Raw genomic sequence first — 25,189 nt, 5'->3', positions numbered from 1 at the left:
ATCAATGCTGAGACCTTCCACTAGCGAGTCTTGGGTGAGAATGGAGAAATAAAGACCTGGGATGTGGGAGCCAGAGGCGGGTCAGATGCTGACTGTGAAGTTGCTCTCCGGTTTCCTCTGCCCAGGTATCTCTCAGACGTCATCACACGGCGGTGTGTTCATGCTTTCCCAGGTAGGGGCTGGTTGGCACTCTAGCTTGTCGGGTGGTTCCTTGGGGTTCTTGTGTGTTGGTTGGTTTTGTTTTTCTTCTTTAGTCAGAAGGGAAGAAGAATTGCTGCTTCTTATTGACTGAAGCGAGGTATATTTTTAAGAATAGTTTTAGAATTATTGTTTACAGGCGTGGTTAAAAAAGAGTATGATAAACTCTCACACCTCTTCGGCTCTTCTTGGTTGCTGCGTGGGTCTTATTTATGCTGTTCTACCCAATCCTTGGGGGCTGCTTTGAGAACTCACGGGATTCTTGACCGTGAATTACTTTCTGTCTGTTTTTACTGTGCTGTGGCTTCTGGTGAAGACTGCTTTTAGCAGAGTCAAGAACCTGTACCCACAGGGAAAATCTTTTCCTCACTTGATTTCAGATGGTTGCTGGGAATGTCTTGATTTATCTTCTGTTCCTGTCACCTGGAGAAGTTTTCTTCCTGGCTAGCAAGGGGGTCAGAGCAGAGGGTTTCTGTTTGGAGCCACATCTTTTTGTGAAGAAGTGATACAAATGTGAGGAGGTTCCAGCAACGGCCAGTCAGCTGATCACTTTCACAGGACAGTGCAGTCAGTAATTAGAGGATCAGAGTGTTCAAGTTACACTCATACTCATGACCCAAGTGAATAGCAGAATATGAAGAAAAGTTAAGATGGATTCATTTTCTGCAGAATCTACCAAGGTATTAATTGCTCTCTTTTCTTTTTTTTCTTCTGTCTCCCTCATTGCTTTTCCCACCCATTCCCTTCTTTCTCTTGTATGTCTTTCTGTGTCATTTTCTGCTTACCATATTGCTCTAGTTCATGTTCCCCTGGGGGGTCCGGCAAGTTAGACCTGGCCTGACTGTTGGGGATTGGGAGTCCGGGTGGTGGATGATGACTTTGGATTCAGCCCTGGGATGGTGTGAACTGGGCAAAGGAAAGCTGGATATTAGTGCCATTACCTAAAGTTCTGAAGCAAGCCCCAATCCAGGGTATGATTCCCAGCAGAGGTGGGGCAGACATGTGGCAATTCATTGGGCAGACAGCTGGCACTGAGGCCTGGCACCATGTTAGGATCTGGTCCCCAGCAGGCTGCACTTCAGAGGTCAGAGTCAGTGAGTACAAGACCCTGGGCACAAGGGAGTTCCCAGACCTCGAGATCTGAGAGCACAGGCCGGGGAGACTAGTAATTGAGAAGGAGAGTCTCAGCCTAGGGCAACACGGTGGACGTCAGGGCGGGGAACCTGGTCAGATAGGAGTCCAAGAACACGTCGGATTTGGTGCTGAGCCAGGGAGCTACTGACTGAAGGCCTTGGGACTGATTTATTTATCATTATAGAACGTATTATTTATAATTATTTATTTAATAATACATTTTATTTATGTATTATAATGATTCATTGTTATTTGTTATTTTTGCTAAGAGAAAAGATTAGTCTCAGGCTGGATGGTGGGGCACAACCTGGAGTGAAAGGGGGAGATGACACAGAGATGGGGAACCAAGGGGCCGTTAATTTCCCTGAACAGCTCTTGGTCCATCACTTTCTCCTCTTTCCATCTTCCTCTCCCTGAGTCCTTTCTTTCTCTTTCTTCTCCATTCCCTTTGCGTTCTCTGGTTATTTTTCTCCCTCTTTAAGAAGAAAATAGTTTGCATGGCCCTGCCCCAACCCCACCCCAGAGCCCTGCTTTTAGTTCTCTTACTGTTTGCTTATTTCTCAGTGATTGTTTTTCCTATCCTTCTGAATTATTTCTGAATTATATCCTTCTGAAAAATAAAAATTATTATTATTTCTGAATTATTATGAATTATTATTTATTCATTTTTAACCAGGTGCAGCCCTGAGGCTGCTGGGAACTCATGACTCAAGGTTCTTAGGAATGCTTTTCTTAAGAACATTTGTTTTGCCTCTTGGGTCAGAGTTCACTTTGCTACTGCCACCCCTGGCGGACTTGTGCAAACAGCTGTTTTTCCTCTTAATGTAAAATAATGAAATGATATTAATTGATGTTTGTCCAGTTAAAGAGCTTAAGTGTTATTTCACAAAAAGAGCATACTTTGAAGTTTTTCCCAGAAACTTGTATGAAGTTTATTTTTGGCTTCAAGAGATGTTGTTGGACAGAAGTTCTAGTGCTTGATTATTTTCTGTTATGGTTCTGACCAAATGAACCAGGCTAAGAATGGATAAGGAAAGGGACGAGAATAAACACTTGAGTGCCTTCTCTTGCTAGGAGCTTTATATTGATCAGGTATCTTTATCCACAAGAATTCTGTGAGGAGGATGTAATTATCTTTATTTTATAGATGAAATTGTCACTTGCCCCCCTTCACATGGTGTAAGTGGCTGAGTGCAATCCCGGCTATGGGCTTATCACAAACCACGGCCTTCCTCATCTCCACTGTTTTCTGATTCCCTCACGAAGTGGGATGTGGTGCTCTGCACTGCTCCTGGGGCATCTGGCCCATGGTGAGGAAGTTGATGCCTAAAGATAGATGCTTAGGATCTTAAAGGTCCCGGTCACGCTGTGTGGTGCTGATGGTGGGAGAAGTTCTGTCTGTCTCTCTCACACCTTAGGACATGGTGGATGAGTTTGAAAAGCCCTGAGCTGGAAGGGAAATTAGTGAGTGTTTACACTCCACTCTGGTCCTTCTTGGACTGGCTTCTGGGTACCTGAGAAGACCGTAAACTATGTAATGAATGCTAGTCAACCACCTCCGACATTTCAGGCATTAAGTAATACTAGCATTGCTCAGCCAACACAGTAAGAAAAAGAAATTAATTAGGTGCTGGACCACAACTCTGCTCAAAGTCGCCAGAGTCCTTCACACCTAATTCTATCCATGTGTTTGTCTTGTTGTTTCATGGTTGTGTTTTTGTGTCTGTCTCCTGCACTCAGGTAGAAGTGGCTTGAGGAAGATGACTCTGTCTGGTCTGTTCTGTGTCTTCAGCCCTTAGCACAATGTCTAGTCCATAGTGGACCTTTGGCTAAAATTTTTTTAAAACAGCTCTGAGTTGATAGAGCATATATGAATAAAAACCCATAGAAAATCAGACAAGTCAATTGTAATGGAGTGATGATTACCAGTGGGGTTGCAGGAAGCAAAGTAGGTGAGGGAGCCAGATGTGACAGGCAGTGGATTGTAGGACTGAAGATGTGGGTTGGGGTCTAGATTCATGCACCAGCTATCTTTGTAAACCTGGGCAGTTGGCTTGACTTGTCGGGGCCTCAGTCTTCCAAAAAGCAAGAAATTAGACAAGTGATTTTTAGGTCCTTTCCACTGCTAGTATTTTGTGATTCTATAAATCTGACGTAAGGATTTCAGCTGGAGAAGCCCTAGAAACCACTTGTGTAGACTGCCAATTAGGACTGAACTGGACCATTCAGTTTGCTTGACGCCAGAGCCTAAGATGCAGTCTTCTCTGCAGAGTCTTCTAGGACGGGGGATGGAAGAGCAAATTCAAGTTAACTTTTTGGGGCTTCACGTGCTTCACCACTGGGAGCCCTTCTCCAGGAGACAGTATGGAACGGTGGAAGGACACAGGCTTTGGGGTTAGGAATCTTGGCCTTGATTCCTTTTGTGCTTCCTGTGGAGCTGATAACTTTGGAGGGCTAATCTTTCTGAATCTGTTTCCTCATTGGTAAAATGGGAATAATAATGCCACCTACCCGGGGCCTACTCTCTCTGCCAGAGGGGGAAGCAGGCACATAATGTCACGTTTAGTGGAGTTGTGGGAGTTGTGCCCTCTGACTTAAAATGGAGGGATGATGACTGGTGAGGAGTATATTCTCTTCCTGCTCTGTTACCTGTGGTCAGAATCTTTAGTTATGTTGCTGATGGGAACATGATGGTACCGGGGGAAATTAATGACTTCAGATAAGTCAACAGCTTCAGGCATAGATCAGATCCCTAAATAAAGGTCAGGGAAACGTCTAGAATATTAATTTGACAGGAAAACAGGAGATACATATGCAAAGTCAAATCAGTATGTTCCCTGTGCTTTCCTCCGTGTCATTGTCCCTAGACTAAACTTTGAGAAGTGCTATGTTCAAAAAAAACTGTAGTATATTAGCTCTATTTTTTTTAACACCTGTAGACTATTGAATTTATTGTTTAATGTACATATCACATCACAATTAAATGCCTGCTGTGTGGCGCTCTGTCCTTGGAACTGTGATGATGTTGCTGGTGGGGTGTGTGTGTGTGTGTGTGTGTGTGTGTGTGTGTGTAGAGATGTTCATAAGCAAAGGAATTGACTTTTTTGAAGTTGAATTGACGGACAAAAGTGAGATAGAGGTATCAAAGTGCTAATTTACATATTTCTCTCGGAAGGGAAGAAAGAAAATCAATTCTCTTAAACTAGATTAAACCAGTGGTGCAGCTCTGCTTAGGTGAATGCTATTGTAGTTTGATCTAATAATGTATTTCAGGATGTTTCTAAAACATTTTTATATTGCTAATTGAAGTTTGTGATTCAAAGAATTAATTATAAAACTGAAGATGGAAAATGATATTGGTATCTAGTACATCTTCCAGTTTAAATACATTCTATTGATTTATTATTTTTCAAAACATGGACATTCATTGAGAAAGTGAATTCAATAAACAGCTAAATAGGTTCGGTAAATTAATGTGGGTTGGGAAATTATTTGCTTAGCAAATCTAATTGAGATGAACAATTTTTGCTAAGATTCTGTCTAATGTTCTCCCTCTGCCCCCCTTCTCATTCTCAAAAGGTTTTAAGATGACCTACAATAAAACAGAACTCAGCAAAATGAATAACTTAAAAAAAATGCTGGACGCCAGCCCTGTGGTATAGTGGTTAAGTTCGCAGGCTCCACGTAGGTGGCCCAGGGTTTGCAGGTTTGGATCCTGGGCGTGGACCTACACACCATTGATGAAGCCTGTTGTGGCATCTTGCATACAAAGGGGAGGAGGATTGGCATAGATGTTAGCTCAGAGACAGTCTTCCTTAAGCAAAAAGAGAAAGATTGGCAGCAGATGTTGGCTCAGAGCCAATCTTCCTTGCCCTCACCCCCCGACAAAAGGTGAAGATAGACAAAAGAAAAGCAAGTATAGCGCAGAGTTTCTTAACAGTGGCATTATTGACATTTCACACTGGATAATTATCTGTTGTTGGGGCCTGTCCTGTGCATCAGAGAACGTTTAGTAGCATCTGTGGTCTCTAGCCAGTAGATAACAGCAGCATCCCCTGTCCACTCTAAGTTGTCAAAACCAAAAATGGTCCAGACATTGCCAATGTCCCCTAGGTGGCAAAATTACCATGACTTGAGAACCACTGATGTACAGGGTATCTTAGTTTGAGCTACTATAACAAAATACCACAGACTGAGTGGCTGCTAATGTTTGTTTCTCACAGCTCTGGATCCTGGGAAGTCCAAGGTCAAGCCGCTGGCAGATTCAGTGTCTGGTGAGGGCTTGCTTCCCAGTTCACAGACGCTCTCTTCTAGCGGTGTTCTCACATGGTGAAAGGGGCAAGGGGACTCCGGGATGCCTTCTAAAGAGCGCTAATCCCATTTATGAGGGCTTTGTCTTCATGACCTAATGACCTCCCAAAGGCCCTACTTCCAAATATCATCACGTTGGGGGTTAGGTTTCAACGTATGAATCTGGAGCGAGGACACAAACTTTCAGTCTATGGCAGAGGGTCAGGTGAAGTCCGGAGTGAGGTTAGTGCAGCGACCAGATCTGTGAAGTCTTGTTGGAGACTGGACATGTCACACTGGCAGGTTCTGTCTTGTGATTTCTAATGGCTGAATGAGAGAAATATGATTAGGTACATGGTTTGTGGGGTTCCCAGGATAAAATCAGACTGTAACCCAGCAAAAGCACAACTGTTTCTAGTGCAGAGAACTGACAGCAGTTTCTCCAGTTTCCATCTCCCCAACTAGAATGAAGCTTCTGGTGGGCAGGGATTTTTGTCCTTTTTGTCCACTGTTGTTCCCAGAGGAAGAGTGCACAGAGCTGCTTCATAAATCTTTTTATAAAGAGATGAGCACTGACAAAGAGGGTACCATTTCCAATAGGCCCTTCCTGGGGTTGGCCCCATGGTGAAGTGGTTGAGTCTGGTGCACTCTGCTTTGGCTGTCTGGGTTTGCATCCTGGGTGTGGACCTGGGTGCGCTCATCAAGCCATGCTGTGGCAGCAACCTGCATACAAAATAGAGGAAGACTGGCACAGATATTAGCTCAGGGCTAATCTTCCTCAAGCAAAAAGAGAGAAAGACTGGCAACAAAAGTTAGCTCAGAATGAATCTTCCTCACTATAAAAGAAAAGAAAAGAAAAGAATAAAATAAAATAGGTCCTTCCTTACATGTTTGTAGAGCGAGTGGCAGGAATTATAGGGCTGATTCTTACAGGATCATTAAATGGAAGCATGCCTTCTGGGTGGTATAAGCTAAAATGGATGTCAGCAAAGTCAAGTAAATGGGCCCCAGTAAAATGTGGTCAAGATCATAGCTCTCTCAGTGTCTGACTCAATCTGTAGTTAGATTTTAGGTTGCTGGGGGAAGAGAGGTTGCATATTCTTCAGGCAGTGGTGAAAGCGTTAAGTGTTTTCTCTTTTCTCTAGTCTTTGAGTAGTGTAGGATAGTGGGAAGAATACCTGCGAGGTGCCACTCGGAAGGGCCAGGTAAATAGAGAGGCATGTGCTTTGCCAGTCAACAGGCTAAGAGAGGAGGAGACTTGAGCTGAGCTATGGGGACAGTTATCCCCAGCGTTATTAGTTACTGAGTGCTTATATGTGCCAAGCACTGTGTCAAGCCCTTTTTATCCATCATCCCTTTGAGTCCTTACTACCTCTGAGGTCCTACTTCAGAGGGGAGTTAAGTAGCCTGCTCAAGGCATGGCATTGGGATTCTGTGCCTGACAATTCAGATTTGGATGAGGTGCCTCCCCTCTGTTCTGATCTGCCTCAGACACGCTGAAAACCCCACAGCAATGGGTGCTCACGCCCAGGAGTTCCTGCACTAGAGCACGGTGCGAGAATTACAGCCTGAAATAATTTTAAAGCAGTTCAAATCGAGTTTTCGTTTGAATCATAAAGAAAATAAAGACAATCAGTAAAATTGTAATCAGTTTAATTTCCTTGCAAAGCGTTTATGGTGTACATATGCAGAGATGTTTGTGAATGAGGTGACTCTCTGTGTGGGAATGTTAGTAACCATCACAGCTAGCATTTATTGTGCGCTTACTGTGTTCTACACATGGTTTTAAGTACATATATGAATTCTTTTAATCTTCACAACAACCTCAGGAGATAGGTAGTATTATTACTAACATTTTGTGGATGAGTAAACAGGTATAAGAAATACTTAAATGTCTTAATTAGGATCGTAAGTCTTGGCATTCCTAACCACTGTGGAATTAGTATGAATCCAGTAATGACTGTCTTCACTAGAGAACTCTATTCTGTCAAATTTTAAAACGTTGTTTATAGGCTTTGGTTTAAAAGTAAATAAAATCCAATTTTGAAATAAAGTTATTTCAGGTTACCAATTTGATTCCTTTTTGGATGGAGGTGATAGAGCAGTTAATTAAGCTTACAAGTGTAGTTTATGCTGTTTATAATTATTTATTTTGATTCCTATGGCCTCTTAGAATATTTAATATCAAGAAATAGAACAACTGAACAATGTCTTCATAACCCTATGTTACTAATCAGTCTTTCTCTCTCTTTTTAGCATAAAAAAGACTTGACTTGTGAGCTCCCATTATGTATAGGGATGACATTGGTGATCCCTTTGAACTAATGAACTTTGGCCTTAGGGCACATGCATTCTGGATGGGTCTTTAAAATGCACGTGTCTCATCCTGGGAATGAATGAGGAATTATAGAAAAGAGAAATGGGGGTATGAAAAGGCTTGGATTGATGCACACAAGTGAATATGCTAGTTAGGATATAGCTAAAAGGTTGAATAATTCATTATTTAGGAATCACTTTCAGAGGTAGCAGTCTTCAAAAATTAGCATATTAGTTTGTATATGGAAAAGATTCTTCGAAAAGATGCTGTTGCTATAATCTAAGGTCTTTTTCACACATAAAGCGTTCAATTTTGTCAAAATGCTAGAGACTCACTTTAGCATTTTCACCTTGAGTGACGTTTTAATATAATTTTATTGTTTTTCCTAACAATAACTCTTTATTGCATGTGTCCTTTATTTTTCTGTTATATTTTTAACTAAATACCAGAGATTTGTAATTCATTTGTTCTTTCAACAAATATTTACAGGGTGTCCTTTATGTAGGGCAGTGGACAAATAGAGCAGTAGACAAAACAGAGTAGTACGTAATTCCATGGAACTGATGTTCTAGTGGGAGAAGAAGGACAATAAACAAACACAAAAGATCTAATGTGTCACATGGTGATAGATGCTATAACGAAAAATAGGAAAGAGAATGAAGTGGTGGGCATGCTCCTTTTACGTGGGGCAGTTACGGAAGGCTCCCCTGGAAGAGTACCATTTGAATAGATACCTGGAGGGTGCGGGGAGCCAATATCTGGAGCTTGTCCCAGACAGAGGAAATGATCAGTGTAAAGGTCCTGGGTGGGAAGATGCCTGGGGCATCTCAGGTCCCACAACAAACTAAAGTAGATTGAGTGGCGTAGTGGCAGCTGGGATCAGAGCGAGGTGGGTAGAGGTGGTAGGACCTTGTAGGGCATTGTCAAGACTTTGACATTTTTTTTTGGTGAAAGGGAAGCCAAGGAAGGACTCTAGCAGAGGATTTGGAGCATCTGGCTTATGTTTTAGAAGGGCCACTGGCTGCTGTGCTGAGACTAGGATGGAAGCAGAGGGATCTGTTGGAAGGCAAGCGAGATCTGGATGGCAGGGACAAGAGTGGTAGCAGTGGAAATGGTGAAGCGATTGGATTCTGGATATATTTTGGAAGTTAAATTAGAGGATTTGCTGATTGGATATGAAGTAAGAAAGAGAAATTTAAGATAACTAAGGTTTGTGACTTGAGCAGCTAGAAAAAGGGAGTTGCCATTTACTGAAATTGGAACAATCTCTTTATGTTCATAGGATCATTGTTATTATTAGAAATTATAAACTTGAGAACTTGTGTGCTTGGGCACGAAAGTGTCTGGGGAGGTGAGGCTGGAGAAAATTGTCAGCTAAGAAGGCTGCAAGTTCAATGTTCATCAAAAGTCTAATATGCCTTTTTGGAAAGAGATGAATGGTATTACTAGGGGATAGAGCCATAAGGAGGAAAGCATGGTCCGTGCTTGGAGAGAGTGGTGGTGGTGATGACAGAGACACTAAACAAAATAAGATCAGATCTCGTCAATGATTTGCCTTTACTTTTACTTTTCATTCATCTTCACTGACGGCAGAAACCACAGTGTAATTGTGGTGGATTCTTCTATTTTTCTCAGCCTGATAATTTGTAAAACAGCCGACAATGGGTGGAGATGATAAATATAGAAAACATAGATGTAGAATTCTGGTGATTAGCATTTCGATAGGACTGATAACTTTTGAAACTTTCCCCCAAATCTACATTAGATTTATGGTAGTCGTACACCTTTTGTTCTCTAAGATGCTTGCATGTTTCCTGTGATAAACTGCTGGCAAGAGCATTGCTTACACTTGAGTGGTTTGCTTGCTCCCTCCCTGTCGGACTTCTAAATTCAATAATATGCAAATGTGCCTCTTTAAACTGCTTTGTGGCTCTTGGAACTATAGGAGGTTAAGAAAACTAACACAGGAAGTTTTGAGCAAATAAAATCTACCACGAATCAATGTTTGCTCTTGGCGAAGGAAGTAAGGACGTACTTCTGGAGAATGATTCAGTCCAGGATACTTGTGGCTAGCAGCATGCTAGGAAAATAGGTGACAAGGGAGTAGGGTCTGACTCTCTCGGAGTCCACTGTCTGCTTATTGAGGGAAATTAGAAGTGTTCGAAGCAAGTATGACAAGCTCAGGCTTAGATGTCCTTGAACATCAGTGAAAGTTTAAAGACAGTCTCTGTCTTTAGTTGAGCTCCTTGTAGTAGGAAGACTTTGGGAGTCTGGAAAAGTTGGAAAACATTAAACTGAAGTTCTTTAAAGGGCAATGTCCAAAGTGATATGTTGGGTGTCTACCATAAGCTCTAGGGTGTGATGAAATGTTTTTAAAGGGATCATGAATGTTTGAATCAGGACAAAAAATGAAAAATAAATTGCAGGGCTGCCAGTGGACCATTTTGAGAAGCTTTAACTAATTTCAGAAAAAAGGTAGAGCCACTGACAACACAGCAAATTTGGAAAAATGATCTATTTCGAGAGAACCCTGTTGGGAGTGTGATTTGATGTGAAGAAGGAAATGGGATCCTGGAACACTGCACTGTGCTTATAGGTTTTCCTATTTATATTGTGTTTGAAACATTTGCAGCCCTCACAGTTCACTGCCTCACTTTTCCCAGATTTAAAATAATACTCCCCTCTTGGGGTTGCGATTCTGATTAAAAACTCTGGCTTATGGACTAATAGCTTATGGCTGTATACGTGTGATGAAATAGATTTCCTTTTTTGTTTTTGTGCACTTTCTCCTTGATTTCCTTCTCTTTCTTCTACATTTGCTTCATATCTTTTATGGCTTTGTTGGAAATATGTAAGGAAACCACTTAATTCCTATTTAGGAATTATCTTCTTGCCCTGCTCATTTTTCCACCCTCTGTTAATTTGTGATAAACAATCTTCTCGAGAGTAATTAATTGTAATTCTGCAAGCTGAAAATTTTAACTTCAGGTGAAAAATAAGTGGCAGAAGTTGATGAACCTTAAACAATAAATATTTGTATTTTATGCAGCTGCCACTAGTAATTAAGAGAAAATAACTAAGTGGAATGGACCCTAACTCGCTTGATTGCCCCGAGGGGTTCTTGGTATATTTACAGGACTAGGAGCTAATATGGAACATTTTGTTGAATGTCTGTGACACATTGCCACCTTGTGGCTGCAAATTTTCCTTTTAATGTAAAAAAGCAAATTTTTAATATTAGGTCTACATGATTTAATCTTATTTTATGTTTTTCCTAGTGTTTATACTTCACTTCGATAACATAAGATTTGAGAGACCTTATTAGTACACATAAAATACAGGGCAGGAGAATTTAAGAGACTGTCCTTGCTCTTAGAAGAGGCTTGCTAAAATATTTAGGGGTGAAGATCCGTAATGTCTGCAACTAACTCTCACTGTTGGCTGGGGAGCAGGGGGAAGAGAAAAAAGTGGTGAGAGCAAAAGCAATGTGGCAAAAGGTTAACAGTTTACCATTGGTGAAGGGAATATGGGTGTTCATTGTACTGTTCTTACAACTTTTCTCTTGAAAATTTTCTTATGAAATTTTTCAAAATAAAAAAAATTGGAAGAAAAAAATTGGGGCAAGGTCATAAAATGGACCAAGAAGGAGGCAAAAATAACCTCTATGTTGTGTAATGATCTGACTACATTTGGACCATTGACTGGGTTCTGCATTTTCTAGTAGCTGATGTGTTACTGTCCAGGGTTCCCTTGACACTATTCATTGTCCATAAAGTTTAAGGGCAAAGTGTCTAAGACCAGACAGAAATTCCTCCTTGGAGGCCTGCTAAGTAGGACTCTCAAGTAATGAACAGCAGCCTCCACAAATACCTTCCAAAAGTACAATCTGGAATCCATTTTGCCTACTGATCTGGCTTGATCCTGGGGTGGCTTCGCTGCTAGTTTTTTGAAGACTTCTCACTGAAGTACTAAGTGGCAATGAAATGCGGTAAAATGCTGACTGGCAGAGAATTTGAGATGATACTTACTGACAAGTGCTGGCAATCCAGCTGTTCTGTGTTACTAATGAATATAGTTGAACTTAGGGGAGAGGTGTCATCTTGTAACATCTGAGCCAGTGAGGTATATTCTGTCTCAACTAGCTTGGGAGGAGTTACTCCTGGCAGGGTTAAATTTCTTTTTGTGCCATGATTTTGAATATCCTGCAGGGCATAGACAGACCAACGGATGACTTCATCTCTGAATTTCCTCTTCCTGTAAATAAATCCATGGTAGCGTTCATCTGAAAAACTCCAGACAGGTGTAAGCAGATGACCGTCTCTCTATTAATTAAAACAAGTTTCAATGTAGCCTTCCTAAAGATGCCTGACTTTGAGCACTTACTTTTTTCTCTTTTTAAATTTCTATGCAGTTGGCTCTTTTCTGTGGCAGTTGGAATTTCTATCAATATCTTTTGTCCTTCTTTTTTGTTCTTAATAACTATCTGAATATATGTATATGCACACGAATATTTTTGTCATTAGTAACTATCTAGACACATATATATTCATATATACTTATTGACGGTGAACGTTTCAGAAGATATGGCCCTATTCAAGTATGAAAGGTTTTCTGATAAAGGCAGGGCACATCTTGAAATAAGTGTTGTGACACCAGGGATTCTTTTGTAGAAAGCTGTCTCTTGAAGTGTCTTTGGTTTCTGATTCTTGTGACAGGTTTTCATTTAAAAAGCTATGAAGTCATGTAAGGATGTATTGATTTCCATTAAGGACTGTGGTGCTTAGAAATTTCCCTCTTCTACGTATATTTATGAGCACCGAACGCTTGTGAGTTTTCTTTTGTGAACAACTGAAGAAGTAATCCATTGGTTCTCTATAGAGCAATATTCTTCATTTTTGAGAGGAATCATGGCCCACAGAAAAATATGTATTTTACATAGTGACTTGGAACACACACACACACACACACACACACACACACACCCCTACCTTAATTCGTGAAACAATACTTTCCCTTCCTTTATTGGACTCTGATAATTTCTGTTCTCTTGCATTGAAACAAATGCTTGTCACAATCTACTAAACGTAATTTCATGACCCACTAATGTGTTGTGACTCACAGCTTGAAAAACACGGCTATTGAGATTTTGCAGCAAGCTGGACTCTCTTTCAGATGGCAGACATAACGGTGAAATCCTGAATTCTCTCAGCAAATTAAAAACAGGGTTGGGAGAGAAGGATTTAGAGAAGGGAAAGAAAGGAAGAAGGTGTGCCTGGTTGGTCTTTCATTCTGGTTGTGTTGAGAGTGTCCCCAGCAAATGACGCCACTCTCTTCTCTCTGCAGCTTGACCACATTTTATCCCCTCCACCCATGCCATTTCGGAAATGCAGCAACCCAGATGTGGCTTCTGGCCCTGGAAAGTCACTGAAGTTTAAAAGACAGCTGAGTGAGGATGGACGACAGCTGCGGCGGGGAAGCCTGGGAGGGGCGCTGACTGGTGAGTCGGGAGCGACTTGTATAAGAGAAGCGATTGTGTTTATATACTGGAAGGTCCCTAATGGCTGTGGAGTTCATATGTGAAAAGCATCCTGCTTAAGAATGGGCCTGCCCCTCTGTGGGCTGCTTGGGAAAATTGAGTCCGATCCAGAGAGCATTTAAATTGAGGATTTTATTAGTAAACTTTACAGAAATATAATTTAAGTACAATAAAATGTACGCATTCTAAGTGTACATACGGATGAGTTTTGGCAAACCAGTGTAACTACCATCACAAGATATCAGATGTTCCCTGTGCCCCTTCCTAGTCATTTCTACCCACACCCCAGTCCTTGGCCCCAGGCAACCATAGATCTTAGTCTTGTTACTATAGACTAAATTTATCACAAGAATTTTATATTAATGGAATCATACGGTACATGCTCTTTTGTGTCTGGCTCCTCTCCCTCAGTATAATGTTTTTCAGATTCATCCACGAATGATGGGTGTTTCAGTAGTGTGTATGGAAAGTTGTAAGAAACTGTCATACTGGTTCTAAAGTTGTACCATTTTACATTCTCACCAGCAACAGATGAGCGATCCAATTGCTCTTGCTTCTTTGCCAAGCTGTGATGTTGCCAGTCTTTTTAATTTTAGCCATTTTAATGGGTAGATAGTCATATCACATTGTAGTTTTAAAAGGTCTCTAAATGATGCCAGACATCTTTTCATGTGCTTATCGGACATTCGTATATTTTGCTTTGTGAAGTGTCTGTTCTAATCTTTGATTAGATTTTTAAAAATTAAGAGAGAAATTTTCTTTTATTGACTTGAAAGGTAGCCAAATTAAGATAAAGCATGGCTTCCCTTAAAATAACCCACTATTTAAATTTTCATGTTGTTAAATTTAACTTTAAATCACTAAAGGTTAGATTTCTATTTCATTCTGAGTGCTTTTTCCTCTAAATATAAATATTTTGAAGAGACTTTATTGCTTTTTAAACCCTGAGACAAAGTTTCTTTCTACATTTGAGAGTTTGTCTGCCAGTTCATAAATGGTCTGGAAAATGAATTGAGTTATTCACATTTCTTGGAGAATTATGGATTTGACTTTTAGGAAATGAAATTTCTGGGAAAAGAAATGCTTCTGCCATATGGTCAGTAGAGTCTAGAATATTTGACCCCAGGTGGCACATTGCTGGAGTGCGGGGGGAAACTGAGCTCAGGCCAAGGGGAAGAAAGTCATCAAAAAATAGCTGCACTTCACTGGGTTTAAGGCAAATGTTCACACTTGAGTTTTACTGATGTTCTTTCAATGTGTGTTAGGACATTTTTCTTTGCTTTCCTTTTATAGATGCAAACTATTTGCTTTCTTAAGTGGGAGATCCTAAAGATTGTTTAGTCCAACCTTTATTTCGTAGGTGGGGAAATTGAATCTTAAAAGTTAAAAGGCTCCCCCCTTTGCTTTATTAATTTCACTTAGGAATTTTACTTACTTTGGTTAAACTGTTTTTGACCCATAGGAGGACAGGAATGGTTCTCTCCAATTTTTGCTAAAGCAGTTTACTTAAAGCTTTAAAATAATGCAAGGGGTGTTGCTCTTGATGCAGACAGATGACCTGAAGCGTGAAATTTGATCTTTAGCTTGAAAAAAAAGCTGGACTTGATTCCCATTTCGTCATCTCAACAGCTCTAATGGTTCTATATTTATACAATTTAGCTTGCTATACAATTTTTTTAGGTAATTAAGTCTTTGGTCAGATAATTTTCAAAAATGTTTAAAAGCGTGGAAGCTCTTCTGTGGAAGAGCTTAAAAAAATCTGTGGTACATCAGCCTGTTTTTAGAAACAGTTGCTTGAAAGCTTTATTGACTATGAAGAAAGCGTTCTTAATTGGTCCTCTAGATAGCTTAGCTCAAGATTTAGTGAAATAATAAATGCAAAGTACTTAGCCCAGTGATGGTGGCTGTTAGTATTATGTGCGTAATGAATTGAAGTTGAGGTATTTGTGGTTGATGGAGAATTTGGGTTCGTGAACATCAGCTTGAAACCATTATCCACTGAGTTTCTGCTTTGTGTCAGGCACTGGGCTAGTGTCAGGTGTTGGAGCAGAGAGAAGAAAGCATCATTTCTGATCTTTATGTCACATGGTTTCCATTAGTTTCAGGCAACTATAAATAATCACATATGATCTTACCTTGGGATATGCTTTGTTGCTAAACTTAAATTAAGTCAACCTGGTTTTGCCATTGGAACTCTGTGCCTGGTATATTCTGTAACTTGAAGACTAGCCATCTTCCTATTGCTTAACTTTGTTTTAATCCAAGAGTTTTTTCTTTGGCAGTTTTCTACTGCTTTCTTTAAAGCAAAGACTTTGTGAAGGCTTAGTTTATAATTTGAAAATGTTGCCACCACTTAAACTTCAATAAAGTCTTAGCTCTTTGAGAGGAAGATCCGTGATTTCTTCATCTGTTTATCTCTAATAATGACACCTAACTTTAAGAACTTACTACGTGGCAGGCACTGTTTTTAGGGAATTACGTTTATTGACTTATTTAATCCTTACAACATCTCTATGCACTTATGAGGGAGGCATTCTTATCCCCATTTTATAAATAAAAACACTGAAGCACAGACAGGTTGAGTAAATTGCAAAAGGTCCTGGTGGTCATAAACAGGAGAGCTAAGATTTGAACCCAGGCCTTGCGGCTCCAGAGTCTGTTCCTGTAAGCACTCTATTGTTCTTAGCACAGCAGGTACCCAAGAGGTTTTCAATAAGTTCCAGCAGAATTAATTGGAGTGAATCCTAGGTGGGAAAGTCTTTGCTCCATTGGAATCTGGGGATGACTCGATCTGTAGGTCTCCCGGTCCCTAAATTATGAAAGTAAATTAAAATTGGGCAATTAATACATATTAAAAACATTAAAATTTATATATTTGTTAACCCAGCCATTCTGTTTCTCAGATTTCATCACAAGGCAATAGTTATGAATGTGTGCAGACAATTAACTCTGGTTATCTTTAGAGCAGCATCATTTATAATAGTTAAAATTGCATATCATCTAAATATCGGGCAAAAGAATATTGATTAAACATATAGTATACACATAAAATGGAAAACAATTGTAAACACTAAAAATCATGTTGTAAAAAGTATGTTTTAACATTGAAAAAGGCTCACAATATATTTTTAATGTGAAATCCCATTGTTGAATGGTCTCATAGTATCTTGTGCTTCATAGGACTTATGATAGTTGTAATTAAATAATTACATATTTAATGAGGGGGAGGGAAAGAATTCCTGTCTGTTAAGGAGTTTTCTCAAACTGGGGTGATGGTTGACTGGGTTCCCTTTATAAATGGGCACATGAAGGATGCTATAGCCTTTTTTACACCCTGCAATTTAATTCATGAGACATTTTTGTCCCTGAGTTTTTTGTGGCATTAGGTGACATATCACTTGGTAACAGTAAAGCTGAATAACCACAAAATTTCAGTGTCTGACAACAATATGTATTTCTTTCCTGCTCACATGGCTGCAGGTCAGCTGGGTTTTGGGTGAGTTAGCGTGGGCCTGCTGTGATTGGTTCTAGGATGCGGGTTGAGTCTAGATCTCTTCCACATGTCTGTCTTCTTCCTTGGACCAGCAGCTACCCGTGGCATTGTGTTCTCCTGGTAAAAGGCAGGAGCAAGACAGCGTACGTCCACCTGCACAGGCATGTTTGAAGCCTCTGCTGGAATCATGTCTGCTGACGTTCTGTTGGCCAAACCAAGTCACGTGGTCAAGCCCACAGTCAAGGGGCAGAAGCATGCCCTACCCACCATGACACCTTGGCAAGGGTGCAGACATATAACACAACTGGAGGGGAGTGAAGAATTGGGATCATTAATTCTGTCTGCCTCTCTCTCTTTTTTAAGCATAATCTTTTACAATGAAAACACTTACATTTACCTATTTTTCAATTATATAAGTAATATGTATTCAATGTGGACAATTTAGAAAATAAAGAGTACCGTAAAGAAAAAAACCATAAGCCCATAATTCCACCGTGCATAGATAGCCATGGTTAACTTTTGCCATTTTCTTTCCTCACTCAAGTTTTGATTCTCTAAGAGTATTAGATCAAAGGAAAAAACAACCAGTACCTTCTTTGCAAGCTGGCTTTAAAAACAGATCTAGAGTTTACTTATGCCCATCACGGCCTGGAGTTTCTTTTTTTTGGGAGGCTGATGTTTTCTGTCTTCATGGCTCACATGTTGCTAAATAGGCACCCAGAAGCATCGAGTAAACATTGACTGAGCTTTGGAGCCCCCTGGTGAGGAAGAGGAGCTTTATTCTAATCATTATACAGAACCTTGAATCTGGGCATGGATATGTGGTAAAGTGCCTGACAGTTCACAGCAAGGAAGCTGCAGAATGAAGGGCAGAGCCTCAGGATCTGGAATCCTGGCTTCTTGATATGCAAATAGTGCCCCAGTCCTAGTCCTGCATTCCACAGCTGTGATGCATGCCTGCTGCAGCCCTAATAATCAGAAGAGGAAGGCTGCTTTTCCTCATGAAGAGAGTTGTGCTTTTCAAACACGTTTGGGTTGTTTGGAATGTAAAACAAAGACGAATCTACATATGTGTGTAACTTGCACATAAGAGATCGACTTTGTAGACAGTGTAAACTAGAACTTCTAAAACTGTTAGAATCATGGTGTTCTTTCTATTTTGGGGGGAAAGTTGAGAGATTTTTCTTTCTTAGACTATGGAAGTCAGTTTGGAGTAACATCTAAAAATTCACAAAAAGGCATTTCAGAGTGAATTTCACTTATTCAAGAAGGAAAGGAAACACAAACAACACAATCCCAGAAAACATTATTTCTTTCAAAATTAACCTGGAGGCCATTAGTGTTTGAGTGCTGTGTAGAGCTTACGGGTTTCTCAACCTGAAGGCCTCCTTAGCTGCTGGGCAAGTTGGAAAGAATTCAGATTAAAGCAAACTTACATAAAATATGACTATTTAATGGGTATCCTTGGTACTTGGTAAATATTGTACCTAAATACTCTCCCATATTCTCCGTATTTCTTCACTTTCGTAATACCGTCCAAATAATGCCTGAATAAAAATGGTGTATTGTTACACTACATGCTGTCACAGGCAAACCGAAAAATATCAATGGCTTAACACAATAGTTGTTTATTTCTCACTCATGTAAATATTTGGGGTTAGCAGGCAGCTCTCTTTCTCATGGTGGGTGAGGGACCCACACTCCTTCTATCTTTTGCTTTTGCTCTTTTTTATGGCCTTGAGATACTCTGCTTCTGCCTGGTGGAAGTGCAAAGAGAGAGAAGGAACCTTTCCAACTTCTTAGAAGTCCCAGCCTGGAAGAGACACACTTCATGTCCACTCACCTTCTTTTCGCAAGATCCCATCATGTGGTCACAGCTGAATGCAAGGCTGATGCTGGTGTGGGGGTTCAGCAGTGGACCATTGCCTCTGAGTCCAGCTACACAAGAGGCAGGGGCAACATGGCACTTACTAAATCAGGGAAAACTGAAAGAAATAGGTTGCTTTTTTTTTTTTTTTAAAGATTGACACCTGAGCTAACAACTGTTGCCAATCTTCTTCTTCTTTTTTTTTTTTTCTGCTTTATCTCCCCAAATTCCCCCCGTACAGAGTTGCATATCTTAGTTGCAGGTCCTTTTAGTTGTGGCATGTGGGATGCCACCTCTATGCAGCCTGACGAGCGTTGCCATGTCGGCTCCCAGGATCTGAACCAGGGAAACCCTGGACCGCTGCAGCGGAACCCACGAACTTAACCACTCGGCCACAGGGCCGGCCCCCAGAAATAGGTTTTAATAAAGAAGTAGGATATGATTAATTCAGTTTTCAGTGTGCTAAGTTTGAAATGCCTATGAGATATGTTAAACAAAGGTATGTCAAGTAGGGCTGCTAAATCACAGATGTGGAGAGAATTGTATTTTGAGAAGGAAAGTTTGAGAAGTTGTGCTGTGAAAGGGACTAGGGAAGTAGGGTGTGAGCTGGAGGGATGGAGGGGTCAGACGGGGCCATCTGAGTGTGGGAGCCATGCAAATATGTTTGTAAGGTGATGGCTCAGAAGAAAGAGATGATAGCTGAAGAAGTGAAGTGCTTTGGAGGAACCCGGCAGGGCATCCAGAGCGCACATAAAAGGATTGGCCTTTTGTAGGAGGAGGGGCACTTCCTCCATTTAACAGGAGGAAGGAGGAGAAAATGGATGCAAAAGCAGATCGTTTAGGTAATCTATACCATGGAATACTACTTAGCAATAAAAAGGAACAAACTATTGATGCAGGTGAGAATCTGAGTAAATCTCAAGAGAGTTACGTTGAGTGAAAAAAAGCCTCTCCCAAGAGGTTACATGCTGGATAACTCGAGTTGTATATAACATTCTTGAAATGACAAAATTATGGAAGCGGAGGACTGATTAGTGGTTGTCAGGATTTAAGGAGCGGGAGACAGGAGGGAAATGTGGGGGTGGCTGTGAATGGGCAACGGGGGGGATTCTGTGGTGATGGGGATGTTCTGTCACTTGACTGCCTCAGTGTCGTTATCCTGGTTGTGACAATGTACCACAGTTTCACAAGATGTTACCACTGAGGAAACTGGGTAAAGAGTACCTGGGATCTCTGCATTGTTTCTTACCACTGCGTGGGAATCTATACTGATCTCAAAATCAGTTTTATTTTTAAAATGTTCATTTTCCAGATGACTGATTTTAATAAATTTTCCTTTTCATAAGAAGCAGATAGTTGAATAGATGTGGTGGCTTCACTTTTCTCAATGAGGGGTTGGGAGGGTTATATGGGAGTTGCATAGAGAAGTAGTCAAGTAATCTTGGTGAATAGGAAGAGGAGCTTTAAATGTAGCAGGATTTCTTGGAAGCATTGGCAGCCCATTTAAGGTCTGAGATCATGAATTGGAAATGATGTCTGTCCACATGTTTGAGGGTAAGGTTAAGGCACCAGGGAAATTTGTGTCCTAGGCGTATCAGTTCCAAAGAAGCTAGTAGAGAGGCCTGGTCCAGGGTCACTCAGGAGAGTGCTGGGGAGGGTGCAGCTGAGCTATATAAGAATGATGGAGTTTTGGTACCTGTGGTGGGATTTCTCAGGGGTGGAGCTAATGCCCCTGGGAGCTTGGAGCGAGGACTGGAAGTGGGAACCTGATGTGTGGTGGGGTTGGGGGCTGATGCAGTGGGTGGGCTGAGTTGACTTAACCAGCCCCTGAAGGATAACTGAAATGTTAATATTTTGAAATTTGGCAAATTTTGAAACTCCTACAGGGCAAAGATCTTTCTAGATGCTCTCAATTTGGGTTCTTGGCTCTTGGCCAACGGAAAAAAACTCAGATTCACAGATAATTCACACTTAAGGTTTTATTGGCTTAAAAACATCCTGCTTCTATTGGTTTTACTGTTTCTCAATACTTATAAAATCTCTACTGAAGGCATGTGACTGGGCGCTGGAATTCTTTAAAGTTGGTTTAGTGTTCTGTTTTAGAACTTGTAAAATTGTGTAGTTCGTCAACAGTAGCGTGTGAGGCTGGAGGATGTCTCTACCCATTTTTCTGAGTCACCAAGTAATCAAGAGGTGAATCTTCCTGGTGAGAGTGCATGCTTTTAAGTAACCTTTGAAACCATTTGCTGTCTTCACTGCTCCTTTGTCAGTTTATGTCTGGATGTTTTGTTTGCTGTCTAGGTATTCTAATTAGAAGAGCACTATTTTGGTGTATTTTTGTGTTTGCAGTTTCTCCTTGTCAGATTAGACATGAGACTGGCTGAATGGGGCAGGCGGCTCTGAGCCAGTTCCTTTGGCAGATGCTGCCTCCCAGTGGCTCTGTCGGGGAGCCCTCTGTGGTCACTCAGCTCCCATGCAGATGGCTTACTGATGAGGTAGTGCTCCCTTAAACAGAGTGATCATCACATGGTGGTTCCCAGGCCCCAGGTCACAGGCTGCTTAGGAACTGCCCTGTGGCCGCTTTGTTTGGAGACAAGCTGCAGAGTCCTAGTTGAAGCTCAGATCTCTCTTTCAGGCATCTTGCACCAACAAAACCTCCTCAAGAGATGATGATGTCAGGAATGATGGGAGAACTAAGGGGAGAGTCTAAACGAGGACTTGAAGAATCAAATGCATTTCTCTTATGCCGAGAGTCAGTGAGAGACTGGGCTGTTTGCCTTGATGTGTGCATGAGCTCCAGAGGGTGCTGGGAGCCATGCTAGATCCGCAAATCTGGCCCTTCAGAAATCAGTTTTAGGTTTCTGTACCAGATACAGTTTGAAGAACTTAAAGATTAGTGCTGAGTGTTAATTAAGAAGATGTTGTTGCAGAAGACTCAGTTTCTTTTAAGTTTCTTCAAGTGCCTTCTATGGAGCAAAAGGTAAGTTGGCGCTTAAATCATTGTTGACGTAGAATTCCAAGATTAATGGGGTAGGAAAATCAGTCACATACTGAGAGATGGCTAAACCATATCACCTGCAGGATAAGGTGGCCTTGCTGACCTTTGGCTGGTTATGTTGGATAGGATCCAATTCAGTAACTGAAATTTTTCAAAGTACATCAAAGAAGAGAGCGTCTGGCGGTCATTTAAAATTTTTGCTGGCATTATTTTAAAGGTTGTATGAGTCTAAATATATGTATATAAGGAGGCTCTCTATACCAATTAGGCTAATGAAGAAACTCACCAGAAACAAACCAAGTATGTGTGAATATTAGGCTCCACCCAGCATCCTAGGTGCATCAGTAGGCTTTCCTCTCTCTCTTTCCTTCTCTCTGTTTCTCTCTCAGTCTCTCCCCCTTATTTCTTGTGTTCTAATGTGATTCAGTAAATAATGGACTTTGGTTATTCCTGAGAGAAAAATGAATTTATTGAGTCCATATATCAAAAATTCAACTTATTTGTTCTTAAAATTCCCTTTAGAATAGAAAATTTCTTTCCTTTTTTTTTGGCATTTTATCAAGGGATTGAATTGTTGAAAGGGCATAATCATGTTCCTTTTATTTTTTCAACAGTGGTGGTTTTTTTTGTACTTCTCTGAAAGTCTGTTTTATTCTGATAGGAAAGACTGGGGCCTGGGCGTGGCTGACATGGTTTTCCTGTCCTTCATGTGTTGTGTACTTGAGCGTTCTGGAAAACACGCAGATTCCAAGCTTATCTTCTCAGTTTCTTATGTTATCATCTGTAAGAGATGAAGTGGTTTTAGCTCCCTGTGACTCTTCGGTATATATGAGGAAGGCGCAAAAGTTGAATTGATACAGTACAGTTAGGAGCATGAAATATAAATTTAAATAATAGAAAATTAGTATTGACCGTTAAATCCCACACACAACACTCCTTGAGCTGTTGGGAAGAGGGAGACAAGGAAGATGGTAGGTGCTGTCATTTCATGCCACACTGGAACCCGTGTATGCAGTTGGACGTAGACACTGGCTCTTTGGGTGATATTTTCTTATGTACAATGAAACTGCAGCGTATCTGCACAGAGCTGCATGTGAGGTGCTGACTGCTCATATGCTGGAATCGGTAAACTGGAACGTGGGTAAATCCTCTAGACAACACAGGCATGGTCGTTGGGTGTGATGAATAGCAATAAGGGAAGATATAGGTCAGAAAAGGATGAGATACCCATGTTAAACTGAATGGGGTTTAAAGATAGAAAGCAAGTGACTTGGCTGGGTGGAGGTAGCATCTTGACATGTCCTACACTGCTGTTTCAAGGTGTAACAGGAGGGCATGAAATGGGGATCTGAGGCCAGCTTCTCAAGTTAATGGCTAAGTACTGGTTTTCCTACATTTTCTCCCTTCACATGTATGTTCTTTCTCCATTGTTGAGCGAGGAAGCCCACCCTCTCCCCTGGAGGAGCATGCCAGTGATGTCCTGTCACCGTCCTCTGAAACTGAGCACCCCAGGCCATCCATCTCGTGTTTAAAACTCATTTTCAGTGGCTAATCAAAGATCAAGAATGTAGACTTTTTTTAACTTCCTGGATGGAAACTGAAAATGAAGCTGACTTTGTGTCAACTCCCCAGGAAGAAGCGTAGGCAAAGAAATGCACATGCCACCAACTGGGAAGTTTAAAGATTTATGAAAATTAGTGTTTCTGATATATTAATGACTCTGGTGGTGGTAGCCTGCATTTGTCATTGTCATGTTCCATTGTCATTCGAGTACTTAATCAATGCCTATCGTCATGGCGACATTTATTTTCTTGTGAGAATTTCTCTGTTCTCTGATAGCACTGTCTCAGGCACCTGCCTCACCCAGGGCCTGAAGGTAGAGCTGAGGATAAGTGCCTCCTTGCTTTTAACTCTTTGGTGACTTGCTTACTAGAGAGTAAAACTTTTCAAAAGAGAGAACAGTATCGTTTAAATGTCTGTTTTTCTCATTCTGAATAAGAACACAGGTGGAATCATGACCATCTTAAATGATTAACACTGCACCAAATTAGGCTTGAAGATGGATTTTGCATAAGGTACCTTAGTTCCCAGTTTCCAAGTCCCTGTAAAGGAGAGGTGTGTTAAGTGACATATGGAGACATTCGTTGTGTGTTTACATGTATGCATATACACATGGCATTGCACCTTTGAGCTTTTTCTTTTTTGGATGAGGAAGATTGGCCTTGAGCTAACATCTGTTGCCAATCTTCCTCTTTTAGCTTGAGGAAGATTGTCCCTGAGCTAAAACGTCTGTGCCAATCTTCCTCTATTTTGTATGTGGGATGCCACAACAGCATGGCTTGCTCAACGGTGTGTAGGTCCATGCCTGGGACCCGAACCTGTGAACCCCAGGCTGCTGGAGTGGAGCAGGTGAACTTAACCATTATGCCACCAGACCAGCCTCTTACCCTTGGGTTTTTTTTAGTGTTCCATAATGTAGGATATGCCCGCAGTTTTGCCCTAAATTACTCTAGAGGACAGTAGCAATTATGTGTGTTACTGTCCTTTTATTAAAAGTTCTGAAACAGATTTCTTTGAGCTCAGAACAAGGAAAAAGGAATTAGATTGGTCTGATAAATGTGAATTTTTCTTTCGTTAAGTAGCGAGAGCGGAGTAACCCACTGTGTTTCTATCTTTGCCTTCGTTACCAGGAATCTCAGGAGAAACATTTTGTGTTTTTGTTTTTGCTCCTTTTTACTAGCTTTTGGCTGCAGTGGTCTATATAAATAACATGAAAAATAGGGGAAAATAATACCTGCACAAACCCAGAGCAACGAGACCCTCACCTTAGGTGTATAAAACAGGGAAATGAAGCTCCTGATCCTTTACTACCTTCAGATTCCATCCCAGACACCCTCACATCACTTGGCTGATTGCTCTGCAGCCATGCTTTCCTGCCCTCCTCCCCCTACCATCTCATGCTGTTCTCTTCTTACAGGATGGATCACTTTGAACTCTCTGTTGTTTGCATATTCTCACAGCAAAGCCTGCTGCACTGCAAATACAAGCGCTCAGTAAGTAGAGTTGCCAGATTGAATACATGCCACCCAAGTAAATTTTGCCTTCAGATAAACAGCTTACAATATGTTTAGTATATGTATGTCCAATGTAATATTTGGGGTGTATGAAGTCAAATTTATTTGAACTAAAATTTATTTAGGTGTCCTGTATTTTTATTTGTGAAATCTGGCAATTCTATCAATAAATACTGGAAGGGTCTGTACCTAGGCATTATCAGACATGTTGTCGCGTTGGTATGTTCATGGTATGAAAGACAAGGGGTTAGAGGCCTTACAGAGACATTAGTACCATATCCT

At 40.9% G+C, this 25,189-nt stretch overlaps 1 protein-coding gene across 7 annotated transcripts in view; it reads left to right on the top strand.

Moving 5' to 3' along the window:
* Positions 1–25,189, top strand: part of MAST4 (microtubule associated serine/threonine kinase family member 4) — a 574,884-nt gene that overhangs the window by 160,994 nt on the left and 388,701 nt on the right. For all 7 annotated transcript variants that reach the window (XM_046672111.1, XM_046672109.1, XM_046672105.1 and 4 more), the window contains exon 2: positions 13,283–13,436. In XM_046672111.1, coding sequence (XP_046528067.1) covers positions 13,283–13,436 — 154 coding nt within the window. The remainder of the gene's footprint in view (positions 1–13,282; positions 13,437–25,189) is intronic.

The sequence above is a fragment of the Equus quagga genome, chromosome 9, assembly GCF_021613505.1.
Source record: "Equus quagga isolate Etosha38 chromosome 9, UCLA_HA_Equagga_1.0, whole genome shotgun sequence".
Taxonomy (NCBI): Eukaryota; Metazoa; Chordata; class Mammalia; order Perissodactyla; family Equidae; genus Equus; species Equus quagga.
The sequence above is the reverse complement of the archived record's forward strand: the minus strand, read 5'-3'. Positions and strand labels throughout refer to the sequence as shown.